This window comes from Phalacrocorax carbo, chromosome 14 (assembly GCF_963921805.1).
Source record: "Phalacrocorax carbo chromosome 14, bPhaCar2.1, whole genome shotgun sequence".
NCBI classification, from domain to species: domain Eukaryota; kingdom Metazoa; phylum Chordata; class Aves; order Suliformes; family Phalacrocoracidae; genus Phalacrocorax; species Phalacrocorax carbo.
Genome location: NC_087526.1, coordinates 12,116,196 through 12,134,595, shown reverse-complemented (window position 1 = coordinate 12,134,595; position 18,400 = coordinate 12,116,196). Strand labels below are relative to the sequence as shown.

The window sequence follows — 18,400 nt, the reverse complement described above, 5'->3', positions numbered from 1 at the left end:
CATGGTTTGGGGGCTTTCTTCTACCAAGTTTTCTGGGCTAGGCTGAATTTACGCTACCTCAAAGACCCTCAGTGGGTCTTTAGCATGAGTCGTGGTGTAGGAGGTCAATGGCACGCTGGCATGTTGGATGGGAAGCTGTACCAAGCGCCTCTGCTGAGTTTTCAGCTCTTGCCACTGACTTGAGCAAAGTTTTTTTAAAGGCTCTGTTTCAAAAGTACTTTTGGGTTTAACAGGGGCAGTCTCTGGGATACGTCTGGTCTGGCGCTTGGAGTGATGAGTATCAGAGCTCCTGTGGATTTTGGATGGGTTTAGGCTGCTCAGATCTCCTGGACTTGGGCCCAGCATTCTTCACGTGGCGCAACTCCAGAAATGGAAGCACTCCAAGTGAGCAGTTTCTTTCCCAAAATGGGGATTCTTCTTTCCTTTGGATGGAAAACACTACAGATGGGGGAAATATTATCTCATTGTACTGTAAAGGAGAATCATTTATTAACTGTGGGTACTAGATTTAACTCTGAGTCTTTTTTTAATAGCAGTTTTGATATGAATAGAAGTATTTGGACCCTTTCCTTGCAATGTCAGGAATCTGCATCACAGAATTATGCTACTATGTGATAAACAGCAACTGAAATCAGCTATGGGAGAAAAAAAGAAGTGAAACCAGCTAGCCTAAATTCATGAGAAGTTTGTGCCAGGGGCACAGGTTACATGAAATGTCTCCTTATCTCAGTTATATTTGCAACATGTTAATGCTCAAAAAGAGCCATCCTATTGCCTCCTACACGTGCCATGTTATGCAAGGGTGGCTTTTCTCATGTGTTCTGGGGCTCCTGAAACACCCACACTCTGCTGCGTGGCGATGGGGTAATCTCCAAATAGAAGGCACTGCTTTACACAGTAAAACTAGGAGGAAGGCTGAAGCAAGGTGCTGCTTATAGGCTGCTTCCTGATGCAGGAAAGTTCCTTTTGTTTGCTGGGAACAGGGAGGCAATGTGGCATAGTGGAATATATACGCCCAACTGCATTCAGCGTTAGGCAACGGTCATGCAGCAGGCACAAACCATCACAGCAGATGTATATGGGTTTGCATAGATTAGCTGGCTCCATGAAAAAATGCAGTTACATGCTCTTTAGATTGATTCAAATGTTCTTCTTTCTATTATACCAATCTTTCTGCCACTCCTGGCTCCCTTAAACTTGGCACATGAGTACATAATAAAGTTCAAGTGATATCAGCTATTGTTTTCTAACTAATAATTTCCCAAGACTGTTGCAAGCTTCTCCTGTCCCAGGTGAAACTAGGTAATTATGACTGACCTTTGAAAGCTTCCAGTATCTGCTGGTTCTGCTTAATTTGCTCCCGTCTTACATATAAAACTGTGAGTAATTGCTGCAGTTTATTAAAGTGGAAAATAAAGATTTTTCAAAGCCCTGAGATCACTTAGTTTCAATACATTCAACAGCCTGTAATAGATACTAGTGTTTTGAGCAGGTTATCCTAATGAAAAATGAGAGGGGAGTCATATGTGTGACTTCCTATTTTGTACAAGTGTCACTTTGTTGTAGTCACAGCAGGTTTACAGGATTGCGCTGATCTGCAGTCCTGCACATCAGGCAGGTCTCTCTGGCTGTGAAAAATCATAGACTAGCAATATAAATATCCAAACCACAGCTTTTACAAATGAGCTAAGACTCAAAAATTACGACAGGCATTTAAAAATGCGATTTTTCAGGTTTAAATCTGTTTTGTAACTGGTCTTTTGTTACCTCTTTATTAGCAGAATGCACTTGTTTCATATTCAGAAGCTTTTTTTTAATATGTAATTTTTCCTAAAACATAAATACTAGAAACATGCTGCTGCCTCTAAGAATATTAGAGATTCTTACGAAATAACATCAAGGAAAAGAAAACAAGTGAACTTGGATATGTGGGGCTGCTAATAAAATTGGATGAGTTGGCAATGCTGCGTGCCTCCTGCTGTACTCTGAAAGAGGGTCAAAGACCTGAACTTTTGATATCATAATCAAAAATATCGAGATATGGATGTATTTAATTACCAAATCTGTTTCACTTGCAAACTTGAAATGCATCATGTAATAAAGCTGAATATAGAAGAGAATTAACTGAAGGAACACAACGTAGATGGCTTCACATGGGGCTTAAAGCAAGGCAATGGCTTGGAAGGAGGGCTATGGAGGGTTTAGGGGTTTGGTTTCATGTCCTGTGTTGGTCCTAGAGCCTTGCTTTTGTATTTCCCTTCAGCTTCTTAGGCCTGGGATGGCACAGCCTTGTTTTGGCTTGGGCACCGTGACCCCATTGAGCCTGTGCTGGCTCTGATGCCCAGGAGTCCTGCTTTTGCTGCATAGAGCACTGTCCAACCTTCGGGGTCAACTTTGGCGAAGCCTTTGCAGAGCCCCCTGAGGGCCACTGGTCCAACTGCTGCATGAGGGAGGCAGGTCTGCAGAAGCTGTTGCCCTTGTGAACTCTCTGATCCCGAATGCAGAAAGAAGCAGTGCAGAAGTGGAGGGCTGAAGCCACCCTGCAGGTACAGCACAGCCACAAGCCTGGTCTGACAAGGGGATTTCACGCCTTTACAGATCTCATCCATGCACAAGAGCAGGAACTCAAGCTGGAGCAAGGTGTAGGATCCCATCCTGACACAGGACTGCAAAGCTGGTCAGGAAAAAGGTACCCACCTCCCTTTCCCAAAACAGGCGCCCTCAGCACAACAAGAAGGCCTGAGTACACCAAATAAATCTCACAACTCACCAGGATCAAGAACTGGAAGGTTTCCTACAGGTTTTATATCCAGGTCGATTTATGATTTAATTTAAACACATAGTTTCCAGCCGTTTCTTTTTGCAAGCAATCACCTAGGCTACATTAACCTGATGGTGATGTACTGTAGTTCCTGGGAGCCCTGGAGAGAAGGAGACAACAGCACTCAGAGGTGTGAACTTCCCCCATTTATCCTGATGGGGTGTGCACAGCCTTGCCAGGGAAGCAGGTCCAAGCATGTTAACCACTTCACTGCCAGGCTGTGCCCTTGAAAGGACTGTCACACAGCAGCGTGTCCTGTATGGGCCTTTCCCTTCCTTTGGCAGAGCCTCCCCAGCAGCAACGGATGCAAGCTTGGAAGGGGCTGAGGTGCAGACTCCTGGAGTGTGATGGTGTAGGCTGTAGGTTTGGAGGGGGTCCCGGGAGATCAGATGGTGTTTTTATTATCCAGTTTGTTGCAACAGGTGTGGCCACAGAGGTGTTACAGTTTAATATGCTTTTGAACACGTTGTTTAGCTCCCTGCCTCTCAGATCTAACAGTGGAGCAGGGGCTCATTGCAGGCCCTGCTCAGACTCCAAGGTAATCCTATGGGAGAGTGGAGACAAAATATAGCACATAGAAAGCCACCCTTGGGAGATGCTTCTGCCTGGTTTACGTATGGATGTCTCAGACAGAGGTTTCCTTCATTATGTGAATGGTATTTCACAGCAGTGGCACAAGGTTTTGCCTCCCACTAATGGATCTGGCACTGCTGCCATGGGTCTTTATTAGGACCTGAGCTAACAAACCAGGCAGCTCCCTTTACATTCAGAGCTCTCCTATCTGTCTGTCAGCAGACTCTTGCAGACAGCGCAGCACTGAGCCTCTCATGTGCCAGCTTGGAGGCTCTGTTTTGCAACCAGACGCACGCTTGCAAATGCCTGTGAAGATGGCAGCTGCTAGAAGAGGTAGTGATCCTTCCCTCTGAACGGGGCTGGCTGCAGCTGCAGCACGGGGGGGTTGCAGCCGGTCCCTCTCTTGTGGCAGCGCACAGCCACCTGAGCAAGGCTTCTTGGGGAGACAGAGATATGTAAGATTTAAAGTGAAACTGCTGCTTCAGACAAAGGGCTTTTAGGAATCTCTGGTGCCCAAAGCTGGAGGTGCCAGACTGCTCCCCAGCACCAGCTGACACAGCCTCCAAACCCCTCCACCCCCGAAGGCGGCAAGGAGGGGCTCAGAGCAAAGCCCCCTTTCATCCCATTTTCGTGAGCTTGGGGGAAACATCTCTTCCAACAGGAAAGGTGCCTGAAAAAGCCTTTTCATTATGTTTATATTTAAAAATCTAACAGTTTGCATAATAAACAGCTCCAGGGCCAGAAATATTTGCCTGCTCTCAGTAAAAAAAGGAAGTCCTCAGATCCTCTTCTGAAGACTGTAAGAAAGTGACAGAGTTTTCCCTTTACAGGATATAAATATGCAGTGCAAATAGGTGGCTGCTGTCGCTGCTTACATTTTGATGTATCTCTTCAGATAGCCTGGCAGCGCCAGATTATTTTAGTGTCAAATCAAAGCTCTGGTTGTGTAAAGAAGCTGAGGAAAGGTACAGTCTGTGTTGCAGCACAGGATGGAAGCTCCAAGAAGAAGACTGGAGGCAGTCCTGTGAGACATGTACCAGCCATGCATACTAAACCTGCCATTTAGTACACTGAAAAGAAAATCCCTTTAGTAGAGCTGCTGCAGAACAGAAATAAATGTCTTCAGATTTGGGTTGGGGCAGGGAGGTGTTTTTCTAGGGAGGTACATAATTCATTCTCACATTAGCTAAAAGAAAATAAAGCTTTTGTTTCCTTTTTACCCTCCGCCTCTTCATGAGAGAAAAAAAATTAAGGGACCTGTTTACAGTGGAAGAAAAATCTTGCTGGCTGATCCCTTTTTAAAGCAGAAAGCTCTTATTTGCAATGCACCAGTGCTGTCCTTGATTTCAAGTCAAGTCAGTCCAAACCTGCCGGATCTACGACCCTCCTTGGCATCACTCTGATCTGCATGCAGGGCAGTCGTGCAGCGCCTAGCACAATGTAATCTCTGCGCGGTTACTCCGGCTTCTGCTTTTCAGCCTGATGCAGTCATGTAGGCAGACTAAGGAGAGGTCAGTCGCACGCTCAGGCTGCCCGCAGGATGGATGCTCACACCAAGCTCGGCTCCTTTCCTGCTGAAGGGAACTGACAGCCGCGTCATTTTGAAATGCTCAGAATCAAACTGCACATCAGGCCATTTAAGCTTATACAGGTTCTGTAGGAGCGTGACTCAGCCAAGCTCGCAGAGTTCCTCCTGTGCAGAGCGGCCTACCAGAAAGGCCCGCAGGCCTCAAGCCCACCAGCAGCCCCGCTGGAGGGGAGACGCAACCGGGTGGAGTTGCCCAGCCGAGACAACACCGTCTCTGTTTCCAGTTCCACTGCCTGGCGCTAACCAGGACGCCGAAACGTGGCCGCAGCCAGCTCCCGGGTGCCGTGAGGAGACGGCCTGCCCCGGTTTCTCCGTTAAACCCTGCCCGGGGTCGGGGGTCCAGGCCTGGCAGGCCCCGGCCAGGCCCAGGGCACGCCCCGAGGCCCCCAAGGAACCCCAGCAGCCCGTTCCTCCCGCGGGGGCTGTGTGGCCTCGCAGGGCGCTCGCGATGTCACCGTGCCGGCTGTCGGGGAGCGCGGGGGGGGGAGGCGCCCCCACGGGGCTGCCGGCCCGCAGGGGGCCGCCATGCTCCCCTGACGGGGCGGGGCCGCGGCCTGCCGGCTGGGAGGCGGAACCCACTATGCAAATGACCGGCGTGGGACGCATGCGCACTGCTCGCACGGCGGGGGACGGCATCTTATACAATGCACAAGGTTCCTTCAGCGGTGGGATGGGGAGTGGGGGGTAGGGCCGGGTATGTAAATAACGGCCGATTTTTGCCACTCGATTGGAGGAGAGGGAGGAAGAGGCGTGACCGGATATGTAAAATTCAGCCGGCGTGTGGAAGGACGGGGCGAGCGGCCCGGCCGCGTTTGGAGGGAGCACACGGGGCGGGGAGTGGTCCATATGCAAATCTAGCCGGCTGGGCGTTGCTCGGATGCAAATACACGAGCCGCCTTTCCCCCAATGTTCAGCCCAGCAGCGCCTTGGCCCCGCCCCGCCTGTAAAAGGCTTCGCGCCTGCGCAGTGCGCCGAAATGAGGACTTAGTCTGTTACACAACCGCGGAGAAGCCAGGGGCTGCGCTCTCCCTCGCCTCCAGGCTCCGCGCGTCCTCGGCGGCGGGGCTCGGCTCGGCGCGCCTCTGCTCTGCTCTGCTCTGCTCTCCTCGGCTCTATTCTCCTCCTGCTCCGCTCCGTTAGGCCTCCCGTGCCTTCCGGCATGAGCGGGGACCAGCTGCACAACGATTCCCAGGTGAGCGCCCTTCGCTGCCCGCGGGGGCCCGTTCCCGGGGGACCCCGGCCCCTCGCCACCCAGGCCGCGGGGTCCTTACTTCCCCTTAGGGTCGGCCCTAGGGGCCAGGCTGACATCCCCGCGTTTAACCTCCGTGAGGGGAGACGTGCCCTGCTGCTGCCCCCGCTCGGGGTAGCCCAGGCGTCTGGGGAGAGCCCTGTCAACCCGGCCTGTCCCCCCTGCCTCGTCGCGCTGGGGCGCCCCCGTCCACAGAACCCTCCCGCCCCGGTTCTGCCCAGATGGGGGGCGGTGGGGGAGGGGGACGTGTGTGACCCCCGGCCTGGGAGAAGGGGAGGGGGGCGGCTGCCTTCCCTATGGGGTGGGGGGGTGTCACCCCAGGAGCTGTGCGGGTGCCGGTTCACCCTGCGCCCCCCCGCTCCCCCGCCACGGAGGGCACCTTCTGCATCGCGCTGGTCGTTTCTCATTTGATATTTAATTTCCCTAAAAATGAGAATGAAGGAAGGGGGGGTTGGAATCCAGCTCCCCCCCCGCCGCCAAAAAAAAAAAAAAAAAAAAAAAGCCCGGCGTGGGGACGGCGTGTTTCACGGTCTCTCCCTGTCTCCTCTCCCCGCAGATCGAGGCGGATTTCCGAGCGAACGGTGAGTGTGGCCCGGCGCGCCCTCGCCGCGCCGCCCGCGCCGCGCCGCGCCGCGCCGGCCGCGCACAGACATGGCGTCCCAGAGACTAAGTCCCGGCTCCTCGCTCACCGGCCCCATTGTTCCCATCGAGCTGCCAAAAGCGCCCCGTTCCCGGCGGCTTCGGCCCCCCCCGACCGCCGCCTCCCCGAGTGGGGGCACCGGAGGCCCCCGATCCGAGCCCATCGGCTCTCCCGGGGTCCCCTTTGGGCCCCGATTCCTCCCTGGAAAGTCGCCTTGTCGACGGTCGGGACTTAGTCTCTGCGCCATTTTCTTTTTCTCCTCTCTTATGTGTGGCTTTCTCTTCTTCTCCTCCTCCCCGAGCTGCCGGAGAGGAGCCTTCCACAGAGGCACCGCGCAGCGATCCCCGGCCCCCAGCCCCTTCTTAACGGAGGGGAAAGCAAAGTTTTTAACTAAAATAAATCCCTGAGCCTTTTTTTTTTTATCGCAGTTTCCCTCCCCCCACTGCTCCCCGTCTCTGTTCCTTTCAGGGAATCCCTCCCTTCCCCTAAAACGAAAGGTGATTGCAACATGTTGCTCTTTAAAAGAATCTGCTGCATCCATTTTAAGATCAGTCTTATTTTTTTCCTTGCTATTTAATTGATGTAACTTTACCTTGTTGGGTGGAGCTTTTTAATTAAAATAAAAGCCTACGTTAAAAAAAAAAAACAACCAAACAACCCACCCAACAACAGTGTAGACAATTCCAGAAAGGTAGACAACATCACTTCAGAAAGTTTGCAAGCTAACTGTTCATTTCGTTCAGGAACATTATAGGAGTCCTGTAATTTTATATATATGTATATATTTATGTATGAATATATGCACTTATATGTCTATATATTTATATTCATATATATACACACACATATACTATTATCTTTTCTAATCGGCCTGATGGCTGCTAACTTTTTCTGATCGCTTATTCATTTTTCTAGGAAGCAAGCTAATTGCAATCCCCCCAGGTTGGTAGGTGTCAAATTGAAGGGCTTAAGCAGGGTGGAGGGAAGTTGAGGACATACACCTACCTTTGTGTGTATGTGCTATTGTCGCTGTTCGGGATGTGTAAGGAACTCTGATCTGTCCTCTGACTGGTGAGGTAGCAGAGGACAAAAAAATGGTTGAAGATATCTGCTAGACTTATGCTGATTTTTAGCATGCTTTTCTGGATGATGTCCATGTGCCTGGTTGCTTTGTAGGCTACTGCATGTAAATATTTACAAACCTATGTTTGTGTGCACCTTTCTGTCAGTTCATTGGAATGTGATGGTGTGTGTGCAATAGGAGCAGGCGGTAGCAAAGATGCAGGTTTTGAACATTTATTTCCATTATGAATCTCTAGTAGGGGTCTATGAATAATTCTTAACATTAAAAAGGGTGCAGTGGATTTCCTAAGAAGTGCAGGAGTAAAATATAAGCACGTATTTGAGTACTAGTAGCCTTCTTATGCTGGGATATATTTGCTTTAGGATGATCTTTATTTTTGGAGAAGTACTTCCTGGTAAGCTTTAGTTATGTATTGATTTACACAGGGGAGATGCATATTTGACCTTTCCACTTCGGCTTCCAGTGAACCTCTTAAAAGGACTTTTCTCCTCTATTGTGACCATGTGCTGTTTTATTCTTTCAAGAGTTTTAGGCACACAGCACTTAAAACTCCTCCAGTTTTTATTTCTACTATGTGTTGGAGGATTTCAATACAGAAATTCAAAGGAAGACACCTTGATGGAAAACTTGAATACCTGGTAAATCAAGCACACCCAACAAACTCATACTACTGTAGGTACCAGCACCCATTTCCTCCTATTGTAATTATTTTATGGCAGTCCTGTAACATCATTGTGACTGATCAGAGGCCCCTAAAATCCAAAATCCTTTTCAGCGCTGAAAGGTGTGTGTAACCCCCTTAGTCTTGTTAAGGGAATAACGTGGAATAGACACTGTCCTCTCTGACCTTGTGACCACGACTGATCTTCCTGAAAACCTGTCACCTCTGCTTGCACCGAGTCTTTTTTTCCTCTACGCAGGAGTTCTTTGCACTTCTCTGTCGGGAATTGTCTCTTACGGATCCGAGGACAGTGATTGTCATTTAGGCATAGTGGTGAGGCTCTAGCTCTTATATTCTTGTTTTGATCCTATTTAGTGGCAAAGATTAGGAATGAGTGGTAGGAATCTCAGGTACTTTTTTTTTTCTTTTAGATGCTTACAATTGGTTGCACTTTGGTTATTGTTAGGCAGCGCTTAACTGTGGAGCCAGTCTCCTTTTAGGCTGCCTTCCCTCTTTACATTTGGGGGAAGGGAAGTTTTTCTGGGGGTTGGTACTGACTCATTCTAAATGTTGAATATACCAGCAGTAAACATTTTTGTTAATAAAGAATGTTTTGGGTGACTTCTGGGTAGTGTATCAGTAATAGAGCAGCTTAAGCACTTTGAAGCTTCCTATTTTTACTGATGTTCATATCTAGGTCAGTGGACATACTACCTCGCATGGTGATCACGCAAGTTGTTGCAGCTGAAGTAAGGTGGGTGGGGGTGGATCTGCTAGCCCATTGCAGGTCAGCAAGGAGCACCACAGTTGTAGCTGGGAACTCGGATCTGATTACACACCCGTTTCATTGATAGCAGGGTGATGTTAGGTATGAGAGAGAATGCCAGCAGTAAATATGTGTTCCTGGCTATTTCTTGCAATTAAATAGCCAGATCACTCTAAGCAAGAGTGTCCTGGGCAAATTCCAACTTGGGTAATTGCATTCCCTCTCAACATCCAGATTCTCCCGCTTGTTTAATTTGGCCATAGTGGGTATTTTTTTCACCTTAACTGTATTTTTAGTATCAGTACACACTGCAAAGAATTTTCCATGTTCAGTCCTAGCAGTGCCGGTTTGCAAACCATCCTGAGAACAGTATTGTGCTGGAACAGGGAGCCTTTTCTGCAAGTAGCATCCTCTCAGTCTTCAGCATTGTAGAAAGGAAATGGTAGTCTAAAGCTGTCATTTCTGAGTACAGCTTGGCCATTGAAAATGACCCCTTCACAGATGTGAATGTTGAGTCACAACTATGTACTCAGGGAGGGAATCATCCTGGGGTTTTTTTTCTGGTTTGCTTCCCCCCCCCCACTTGGTAAAATCGCAGATCACGTCAGATGCAAAATCATTTTGGATTCTATTGAGTTTTGCCTTTAAGAGCTTTGTTATTAAAGTTGAACATAACAACCTCTTACAGCTGAGGACAATGTTGAGATTAAAAGCAATTTATCTTGACTTTCAGTTCTCCCATCGTGTTTGCAGAGTAAAGTAGATAAAAATTACTTTTGTTTGCAAAATAATCAAATTGAGTTCCAAAGCTACTAAATTCCACTAACTACTGTTAGTGTCTTGGCTGTTCATCAGCCTGTGATCAGACTTGTGTAGAATCAAGAAGCATTCTGTGTAGAAAGTAAAGACATCACCCTAAGCATTGTTCTTTTCCTCTGGTTGACTTGACCAGTCATCTTAAAATGCAATTTGAGGCCAGTATCACTGTAGTGACCATTACACTATATTAACGTGAGTTAAGCATCGTAGAGGTGGCTTCTGGAAGTCCAACACACTTGAAGGAGGGGCTTGCTTTAACTTCGAGGAAAAAGAAGTGCTTGCTGCTGCAACATCTTATCAGAAGCTGGCAGTTCTTTTATGTTGGCCTGAGCGCTCATATGGCACCTCTGTATTTATTGGGGTGAAGATATGAAGGGGAATGAGCAAGAAGGAAATTTAAATGAAATAACAAGAGTGCTGAACAAATGCCTTACAAGTTAAGAAATTTCAGCATGTTTTGTGTTTAGCATTAAAGTTTCATGTGTGATAGAGCTGTGCACGTAAAAGGTAGGGGTGATTTAAATGCTAACAAACTGAAAAGCAACATAATGGAGATCCTTGAAAATTTTCAGTGGTTTTGAAACAGACTGCTGGAGAGCAGATTTTTTGCTTCCTTGCTGTTGTTTTGTTGGCGCCTTCTGGATGGGTGGGAGTTTTTTGAAGGAGAGCAGGGCCACTTCTGACACAGGGCTCTGTGTACCTTAGTGCCACTATTAGAGCCACTGCGCTAAACAAACTTCATGAAGTTAGGAAGCTTGAAGGTAAACTCTTGTGCTCTGTCTGTATCTTGTGCGCATCAGGGCGAAACTTAAAAGACAAAGTTCCTTGGGAGCATGTTGTCACCAGCATGTTTAAATGTCAGATGTTTGGCAAGGGATCCAAAATACAATAGTTAATGGTATTTACATGCAGATTGATATCTCAACTGAGCATTTCCGTTCCCTTTTTTGTGATACATGGAGATTTGAATCCTGAAGAATGTAACTTGTTCCTTCCAACACAAGCCTTGAGTCACTCCCTGCCTTTGCTTCCAGACTGTGGTGCTGGGTGATGAGCCTGCATTGTAAGAAGTGCTGCCCGCAGCCTCAGAACAATACTTGGGGTAGTTTTAAGTCTGAAACCACTTAGGTTTTTTATTTTAGAAGTATTTAACATCAGACGCCAATCTGCAAAGTTTCTTAATTTTGTTTTCACATTGATTTTCAGTATGTTCACAGCAATCTATTGCAGTGCTTGTAGAATGTAACAGTGGAGCTTTACTGTAGGAATCTTCAGATGGTTACACATGAGGGTACTCAGAAGTAAAATCGATCATTTATCACGCTTCTCAGAAATGCAGACTCAGAAAAGTAAATAAATGTGTTGTTGGTAAGGTGCTCTTAAATATGATATGCTACAGAAGTTTGCATCTATTTTTCCAGCAGTAGCCTCAGAAGTGCTTTACTAAAGACATTGAGGTCTGTTGTGTTAATTGTTCTGACACATTCAGCATTCAGGTTAAAACCTAATGAGTGTCTTGTGGGAGTGGGGAGTTCAATGCATTTTTGTTAGCTGTGGCCAACTTTTGTTTTTGTTAAAACTCAGCAGAATTACCTAAATGTGCTGGAAGATGTGTTTCGGGGGTTAATGGCCTGTGCGCTTCCTACTTCTAGCAAATTTCTTAAGATGTTTTCCTTTTACTACAGTGTTAAGCAATATCTGTTATTAACATGCTATCAGGGCTGCTTTGTTTACTTTGTAAAACATGAAAAATTTTTAACCAGGGGACCAGTGTAAAAGCATGGGTTTTTACATAGCTTCACGTAAGGTAGGCACACATCTCATAAACGTGGTCGAACACAAATTTAGACTTAATTTAATTTACAACTGTGACTTCAGATATTTGTTGGATAGTTCATTGAATTCCAACCTCCTGAGTTGCGCTGTCAGCAGAAACTGCAATAATATGTAATTATAGCAAGTACTTAACATCTCATTGACTCAAATTCCTCTGTTAATGATTTCACTGGATTCCTGTTAAAGTAATACCTGCTGAAATAGCACAAGCCACTGCTCTATTAGAGAGAGGCTCCAGGTCAGATTCTTACTGGTGTTGTAAATTGCTGTAGTTCTGCTAAAATCAGCGGAGCTCTGATCGTGTATGTGCTTTTTTGTTATTTAACTGCAGGGATGGGCCATGATGATACAGTGACTATTTCAGAAAAGGACAATTTAACGTAAGAAATCAGTGCAGATTTTTTTCTGAGGCTTTTCAAGACTGGATAGTTTCTCTTTCAAGACTGCTTGCGCTGGTTGTGCTAATATAATTTCACATATCCTTGTAAGACATGCAGTCATTCAGAAATATTTATCAGCTTATTAAATTAAATTGCCTTTGTGGCTCCTGGTTTTATAGAAGCCGCCCCAAGGTTTATAGGAAACCTCACACTCCGAAACATGGGAGCAAAATGCTGTTTAGGATTATGTATTCTGCTCCTGCCTGCAGTTTTGAAGGACTGTGCCTTAGGTTTCCAAATCTGAGTGAGGATATTCATTGCAGAAATCAGTGTTTATCACCTTGCTTTTCTGGGGCTGTTTCATTTGACTGAGACAGCAGCATATGACAACTATGCCCAGCCATACCTTCTCCCTGTGTGACTATCTGTTCTGAGCTGTTTAGCACTGTCAGCATTTAAATATGGATGATCATTAGATTTCAAAATGCTTCAGCCTGTTAAGAGAGCAGGAGAAGGGTATGGACTTGTTGTTTCAGTAGTGAGTTTGCTGACCAGCTCTTCTGAAAGAACAGCTAGAAAACCATTTTAAAACCCAGTTCTCAGCTGCAGTAGGATTATTCCTTCTAAACAGTATTCCCAGTTACTGCTGTCCTTATTCTGCTCTTAACTGTCTGCTCTAGGGAGCTCCCACTGCATGTGCCTCTGGTGGCTTCCACTGCCTGTCACTGGTTGAACGCTGGAATTAATACAGTGTTGAAGTGCTGTTCTGGACAGAGCAGAGAGCGCCTTTTCTACTGCAGGCTCCTGCTATTTAGTAGTTCAGCTGAACAAGTTGTAGTAGTGGTTTCCCGGTGTGTATGAGACTACAGTATTTTTAGCACAGCATTTGTTCAAAATGTCCTGGCTGACATAAATACTAAATAAATAGTTCCAGGGGATTTAATCAGATTTATAGTTTGTAATATTTTCATCTTGAATGCTTGCTTTTTAAACTAATGGTCATAAAGAGCGAGCTGAAGTAGTATCTTGTGGCATCACAGTGAGAGATAGGATGTTCGGAAGGTGACATGAAAAGAAAGGGTGAAGTTAATTTCATATTCTTGTGACCTGCAAGGTATAAAGAACAGTAAAAAGTTGCTGTTGGCCTGAGAAACATGAGCATACAACTATATTTTCAAGTTGAAATTTGGTTTCTAAATTTGACTTCTGTAGATACTTGGCTGATGAACAAGTGAGAGCTCCATGACTCCAGAATTAAAGTGGTGAGTGTGGGGCTGCAGTCAGTGTTCCTGAAACTTATTCGTTTGTAACACCTACTTAACATCAACGATTCTTGGACTTCTTTGAGATAAAAGTAAGATTGTGTTAAACCTCAGTGTTGCAGTGTCAGCAGGAAATACGTGGTTTTGTGCCAGTCCTTGCAACAAACAGTGCTCTGGGAGATCCTCCAGCACAACTGGTGGAGATTAGACTTGATGCTTTTGGGGAAGTGGGAGACCTTGACAGTTAGTTCCCTATTAATAGCTAATGACAAAGATGGGAGTCCTGTAATCAGGAAGGATGAGTAGAAGAGGGATAGCAGTTCAAAGAAGAATTGCCTCACAAAGTTGCTAGTGTTATCACAAAGTTCTAGTGAAGTTTTCCGTCATCTCAAGGCCTGTTTGTCTGCTAGAATAACATACTCTGTGCAAAAAAGATGTGGTCAGACAGCTCTTGTGAATGCTGCGTTTGATACTGTTGCTTCGCCCTGGGGAAGTTTCCTTTGTTCATGGCTGTTACTTAAATCTCAATAGTGTCACTCGAAGATGGTCACAGTAGTCCTCAGTGTAGACGATTAACTTGTACTGACAGCTGCTGTGCGTTTTGAAACTGCCCGTTCCCAACATGAAGGAGTCACAAGGATGGACAGCACTGAGCATGCTTTACTCCTGTCTTGGAAAGCTTTGGAGGCAGGGGCTGGAAAATTTCTGAAATGCATATCTTGATGGGATGGGGGCAGTGCAGGCTCAAATATGGGAGGCATAGCCAGAAAGTTAGTTTAGGTGCTTGTCATGCAGCCTCAGCAGACAATACTTCATCAAGAAAAACAACCTGCGTCTCTACCTAAAGTACTTAAATCCCTTTTTAAGTTTGCAGTTGGTAACTTGTGAAATAGAAATTGCAGTGTAAAGAGGGACAGCATCGGGCCATTGGGAAATTGTTTTATTAAATGGCTCTAAGCCTGACAGGAGCCTAAAGTTGCTTCCCACAAAGCTTCTGAACAGTAGATCTTTTTAGATTCCTTATCAGTATTTTTGACATGAATGTATTTGTTCATGTTCACAAGCTTACCATATGCTTTGTGCAGTTGTGAGCTGTGTGGGTGTGCATGCATGTATTTTTATCTTATACCTTCAGCCGAGAAGGGATTTTTTTAGGGAGTGTTTTAAAGACAATGGCTTCCTTCTCTAGCAGTACTGCAGAGTGCTGAGCTTCGTGGTGCCCACTAAAAGAGGAAGATTTGCTCCTTCATAATTCTGTTCAACGTAGACGGTCTCCTGTTAAAGGCAGATGGACGTTCATGGAATTCAGTGGTGCAGCACAGTGATTCTGCAGTTGGCTGTATCTTTCCATGACTGAAGAGAGATTGATTTCTGCCTCAGGAAAGCTTGGAGTGTACTTGTAGCTTCACTAAAATATTTTGATTGGTCTGTGTAACTCATCTTTGGCTAGTTCATATCTCTGTCCATTAAAGACATGCTCCATGGTGAGGATTTACTAGCTAAGTGTCTGTTACGTCTCATGAGCTGCAATATACAGCTGACATAGTCTCTTACAGACACACAGTATTTAGCAGACAGCACAACGTTATTTGGGGGGAGTAAGACACGTTCTCAATGAAGGCATAGTTCCAGTTCTTCAAAATGACCCCTTTTCTCCCATAATGCTATTTTTTCCAATGATTTTTCTAAAAATAAGGCCCTGGTGACTTTTCCTACTTATTGCTCATTTTGAAATCCTAATCTCTGATTTGCACAGTCATACCAATTTTTGCACAGTGTCTGGGACATCAGTAGTAGAGCATTTTGCTGTGTTAGGGAATAAATGATAGGAACAAATGAAATATGAGGTCTCGTGTTCAACGTGGGTAAGAACATGCATATGGATAAGAACGTGCGTGCATACAGCTTGTCCTGTCTGAAACCCACAGGGCTAATGCATGAGCAGTGTTTGTCTGGCTGCTCTGGAATGAGTTTTACCAAATGCTTTGTAATTTCTGAAGTGTTGGGCTCACTCCACTACTCAGTGTATACTGCATGGGATTGGAAGTTGTCTTGTTTCCATCCGAATGTCTGTCAGCTTGCAGCTAGACCACCTGTGGCAGTGTCTAAATGGAATAATTGTAAGACTTTTTGATCAGAATTCTTTTGGATGTTGACCAGAGACATGGCTTCATGGTAAAAAGTAAAGAAAATAATAGGAATGGAGGAATACCCAATTACAGATAGCTTTTTAATTTTTCCTGGTATTTGTCACTTACTCTGATCTATTGCCTAACACTGCCTCTGACACATGAGAATATGAACTTGCAGAGTGTTATCCAGGACCTTTTTTCTTACTTTATTTGCCACTTCTCTTCTATATACGTTTTCAATTTGAATGACGCTGTAGTAGTTTTTCGTTTGCGCGTCACACGGAATAGATGACCTGTGTTTTAGGGCCAGGGCGATGTACTTTAGTTGAACTTTTTATTGATGGCAATGTATTACTGCTCAAGGCTTATATTCCAGTATTTGAACAAGGGCCAGACTTGTCAAAACAGCTGTTCATCTTCCTCTGAGGTTGCAGATTCTTGTTTTGGAGAGGTGGCCTAAAAAGACCTTTTAGGGAATAGGATGAGGGGAAAAGTGGGCTCTCACCTTCTGTGGTTTTTTTTTTTCCCCCCCCTTAGAAGTATGGTGAGTACCTGTGGCAGATTTTTAAGTACCTGGAGATAGAGCTGAGAAATCTGTAGTGGTCTTCTAACTGAAGTGCAGAGACTTCTGGAGTTAGGGTAGCACAACTAAGAGGCTTCTATTTTTGTGGTCTGCAAGCAGAGTTTTAGGAGGAGAAAAGTCCAGGTGGTGGCAGGGGACACCGTTACATAGCTTGTGGCAGGAGATGGTTTGGGTGCCTGATAGATAACCAGGTAGGAGGGCTGTCTGCCTTCATCTGCTCTGCAGTGGATGCAAGTGAATGGAGTTCTTTCTGCCCTTAGGGAGATTAGCTAAGTTAGTTGGCAATTCTTATTCCAGCTTCTGGTTTGCGTGATGCTGTCTTGCCAGCTATCAGCGTAGTCTGTATTGCTTGGTGCTCTGGTCAGGCTATGTGAAGATGAAGGGTTGAATATGAAGAAAGACTCTTTTGAAGCTGAAGGCAGGAAGCACTGGGGAGAGACGTTCTGTTACGTGTGGACGCTATGCCTGGGATTAAGGTCTGTCGTGCTATATGTTGTTATCCTGTCCTAAGGCCATACTGTTTAAGTAGGCAACACAGTAGAAGTAGTATGCTCTTCTCAGAGGTGGGGAAGCAAGAATAGAGTGGGAGTCATGTCTTCCAGCACAGAAATAGGTATAAAGCTGTCTGGCTAGGACTAAGATTAAATTCCAATTTGGCCTTTTGTTTTCAATTTTTCATTCTCTCTCCAGCTGAGGACTGAGGTGATTAGCAAAGGGCAGTACAAAAAAAAAAAAAAGGCAGCTTCTGCAGCTTTAGCATATGTTGTAATTTTTTTCTTAAATACAGAACTCGTCTCAGGAGCTAAAACCTACATCTTTTTGCTGTGGTACTAAATTATTTCACAAATACTAAAAGGTTCTTTGAGTTTTGCAATTAGTGAAATCACTGGATTTATAGTAGGGAGATCGATGGTTTTTTGGTCTGTGTGTGGGGTTCCAGTATTGAGTACTTTACAGGTCTTGCACCATCCGTGCCCCCTTGATACAAGTGTCTCATAACTGTGCCTTGAGCAATAGGGAGAGCATATTATGTCTTCTGTCAGTCTGTGAATGCTAGCAAGTGTGTGAGTAAGATCAATTATTGGAGACATAAAACAGCTGGGATGGGCAGGTACCAGTTTTAACTTGCCTAAGAAGGTACACTTACAAGTTAGACGAGCACTCTTCATTTTAATCTAGCCTTTTGGGAAACTGGAAGCAGGAGCTCTTTGGAGATCCGTGTGAGGGTATGATTCATTGCAACATAAGCAGCATGTACAAAATGGAGGGATGGAGTAGTGCTAGTGACGTCCTCTGAGGTTTTTACTCTAGAGTTAATGACCACCAGATGGGGAATAAAAAGCTGCCTGCTCTTCTTCTGAGGACCAAGAACGTCACTGAATCTGTTAAAATGTGCTGTACCTGTTGTAATGCTGCTTGTGCACAGGAAACCCCTTTATGCGTGGATCGGAGTAAGCTTTCCTTACTGGTGTTTCCCCATGACACTTAAGTTTTAGCATTGGTTTTTAACTGAAGATTAGCTTCCTTCAGTTTGGTGATGGTGCACCTCAGGGGCAAAGAGCAAAAAGCACTTTCTTGCAGACAAAGCGAGGTGCCAGTTGTGTTCCAGCTTACAAGTGTAAATTGCCAGATCCAGAGGCAGTAGGTTCCTGTGACTACAAATATGATGCAGGAGATGAACTCCTAACAACAGTGACCTTGAATAACTTTTGCAGTGTTGTGCAATCCTGTTGTAGGTGTCATCTTGATCCATCTTTTTAGTAAATAACTGTTGGCACGAATCAGTCAGGTTATCAGTGCTGTTAATTCTGATGTTTGCAGGTTGTCATACTGGAGCTGTGTAGGGGTTTGGGTTACTTTGTCTTGCTCCAGCAGATTGGAACATCTCTCCAGCTGTCCAGGATACCCTTGGACGTGAATGTGGATAACTTGCATTTTTCAAGAGCCTTTTTCACTTCTGCTGTCTTATATCCTTCTATGTTCTCCCTACTCCAAAATAAGGAAGC

The 18,400-nt window shown here is 45.5% G+C and overlaps 1 protein-coding gene and 1 long non-coding RNA gene across 2 annotated transcripts in view; one reads left to right on the top strand and one right to left on the bottom strand.

Moving 5' to 3' along the window:
- Positions 1-507: 507 nt before the first annotated feature.
- LOC135315742 (uncharacterized) lies at positions 508-5,574 on the bottom strand. The gene is made up of 2 exons (XR_010375243.1): positions 4,652-5,574; positions 508-2,921 (listed from the first exon to the last, which is right to left on the bottom strand). It is a non-coding gene; the product is annotated as an uncharacterized LOC135315742 (long non-coding RNA).
- A 381-nt stretch (positions 5,575-5,955) lies between these two features.
- The window catches only part of TOP1 (DNA topoisomerase I), a 68,415-nt gene continuing 55,970 nt past the window's right edge, over positions 5,956-18,400 (top strand). Inside the window, exons 1-2 of the mRNA XM_064465758.1 lie at positions 5,956-6,174; positions 6,788-6,812. Coding sequence (XP_064321828.1) covers positions 6,142-6,174; positions 6,788-6,812 — 58 coding nt within the window. The 5' untranslated portion in view covers positions 5,956-6,141. The remainder of the gene's footprint in view (positions 6,175-6,787; positions 6,813-18,400) is intronic.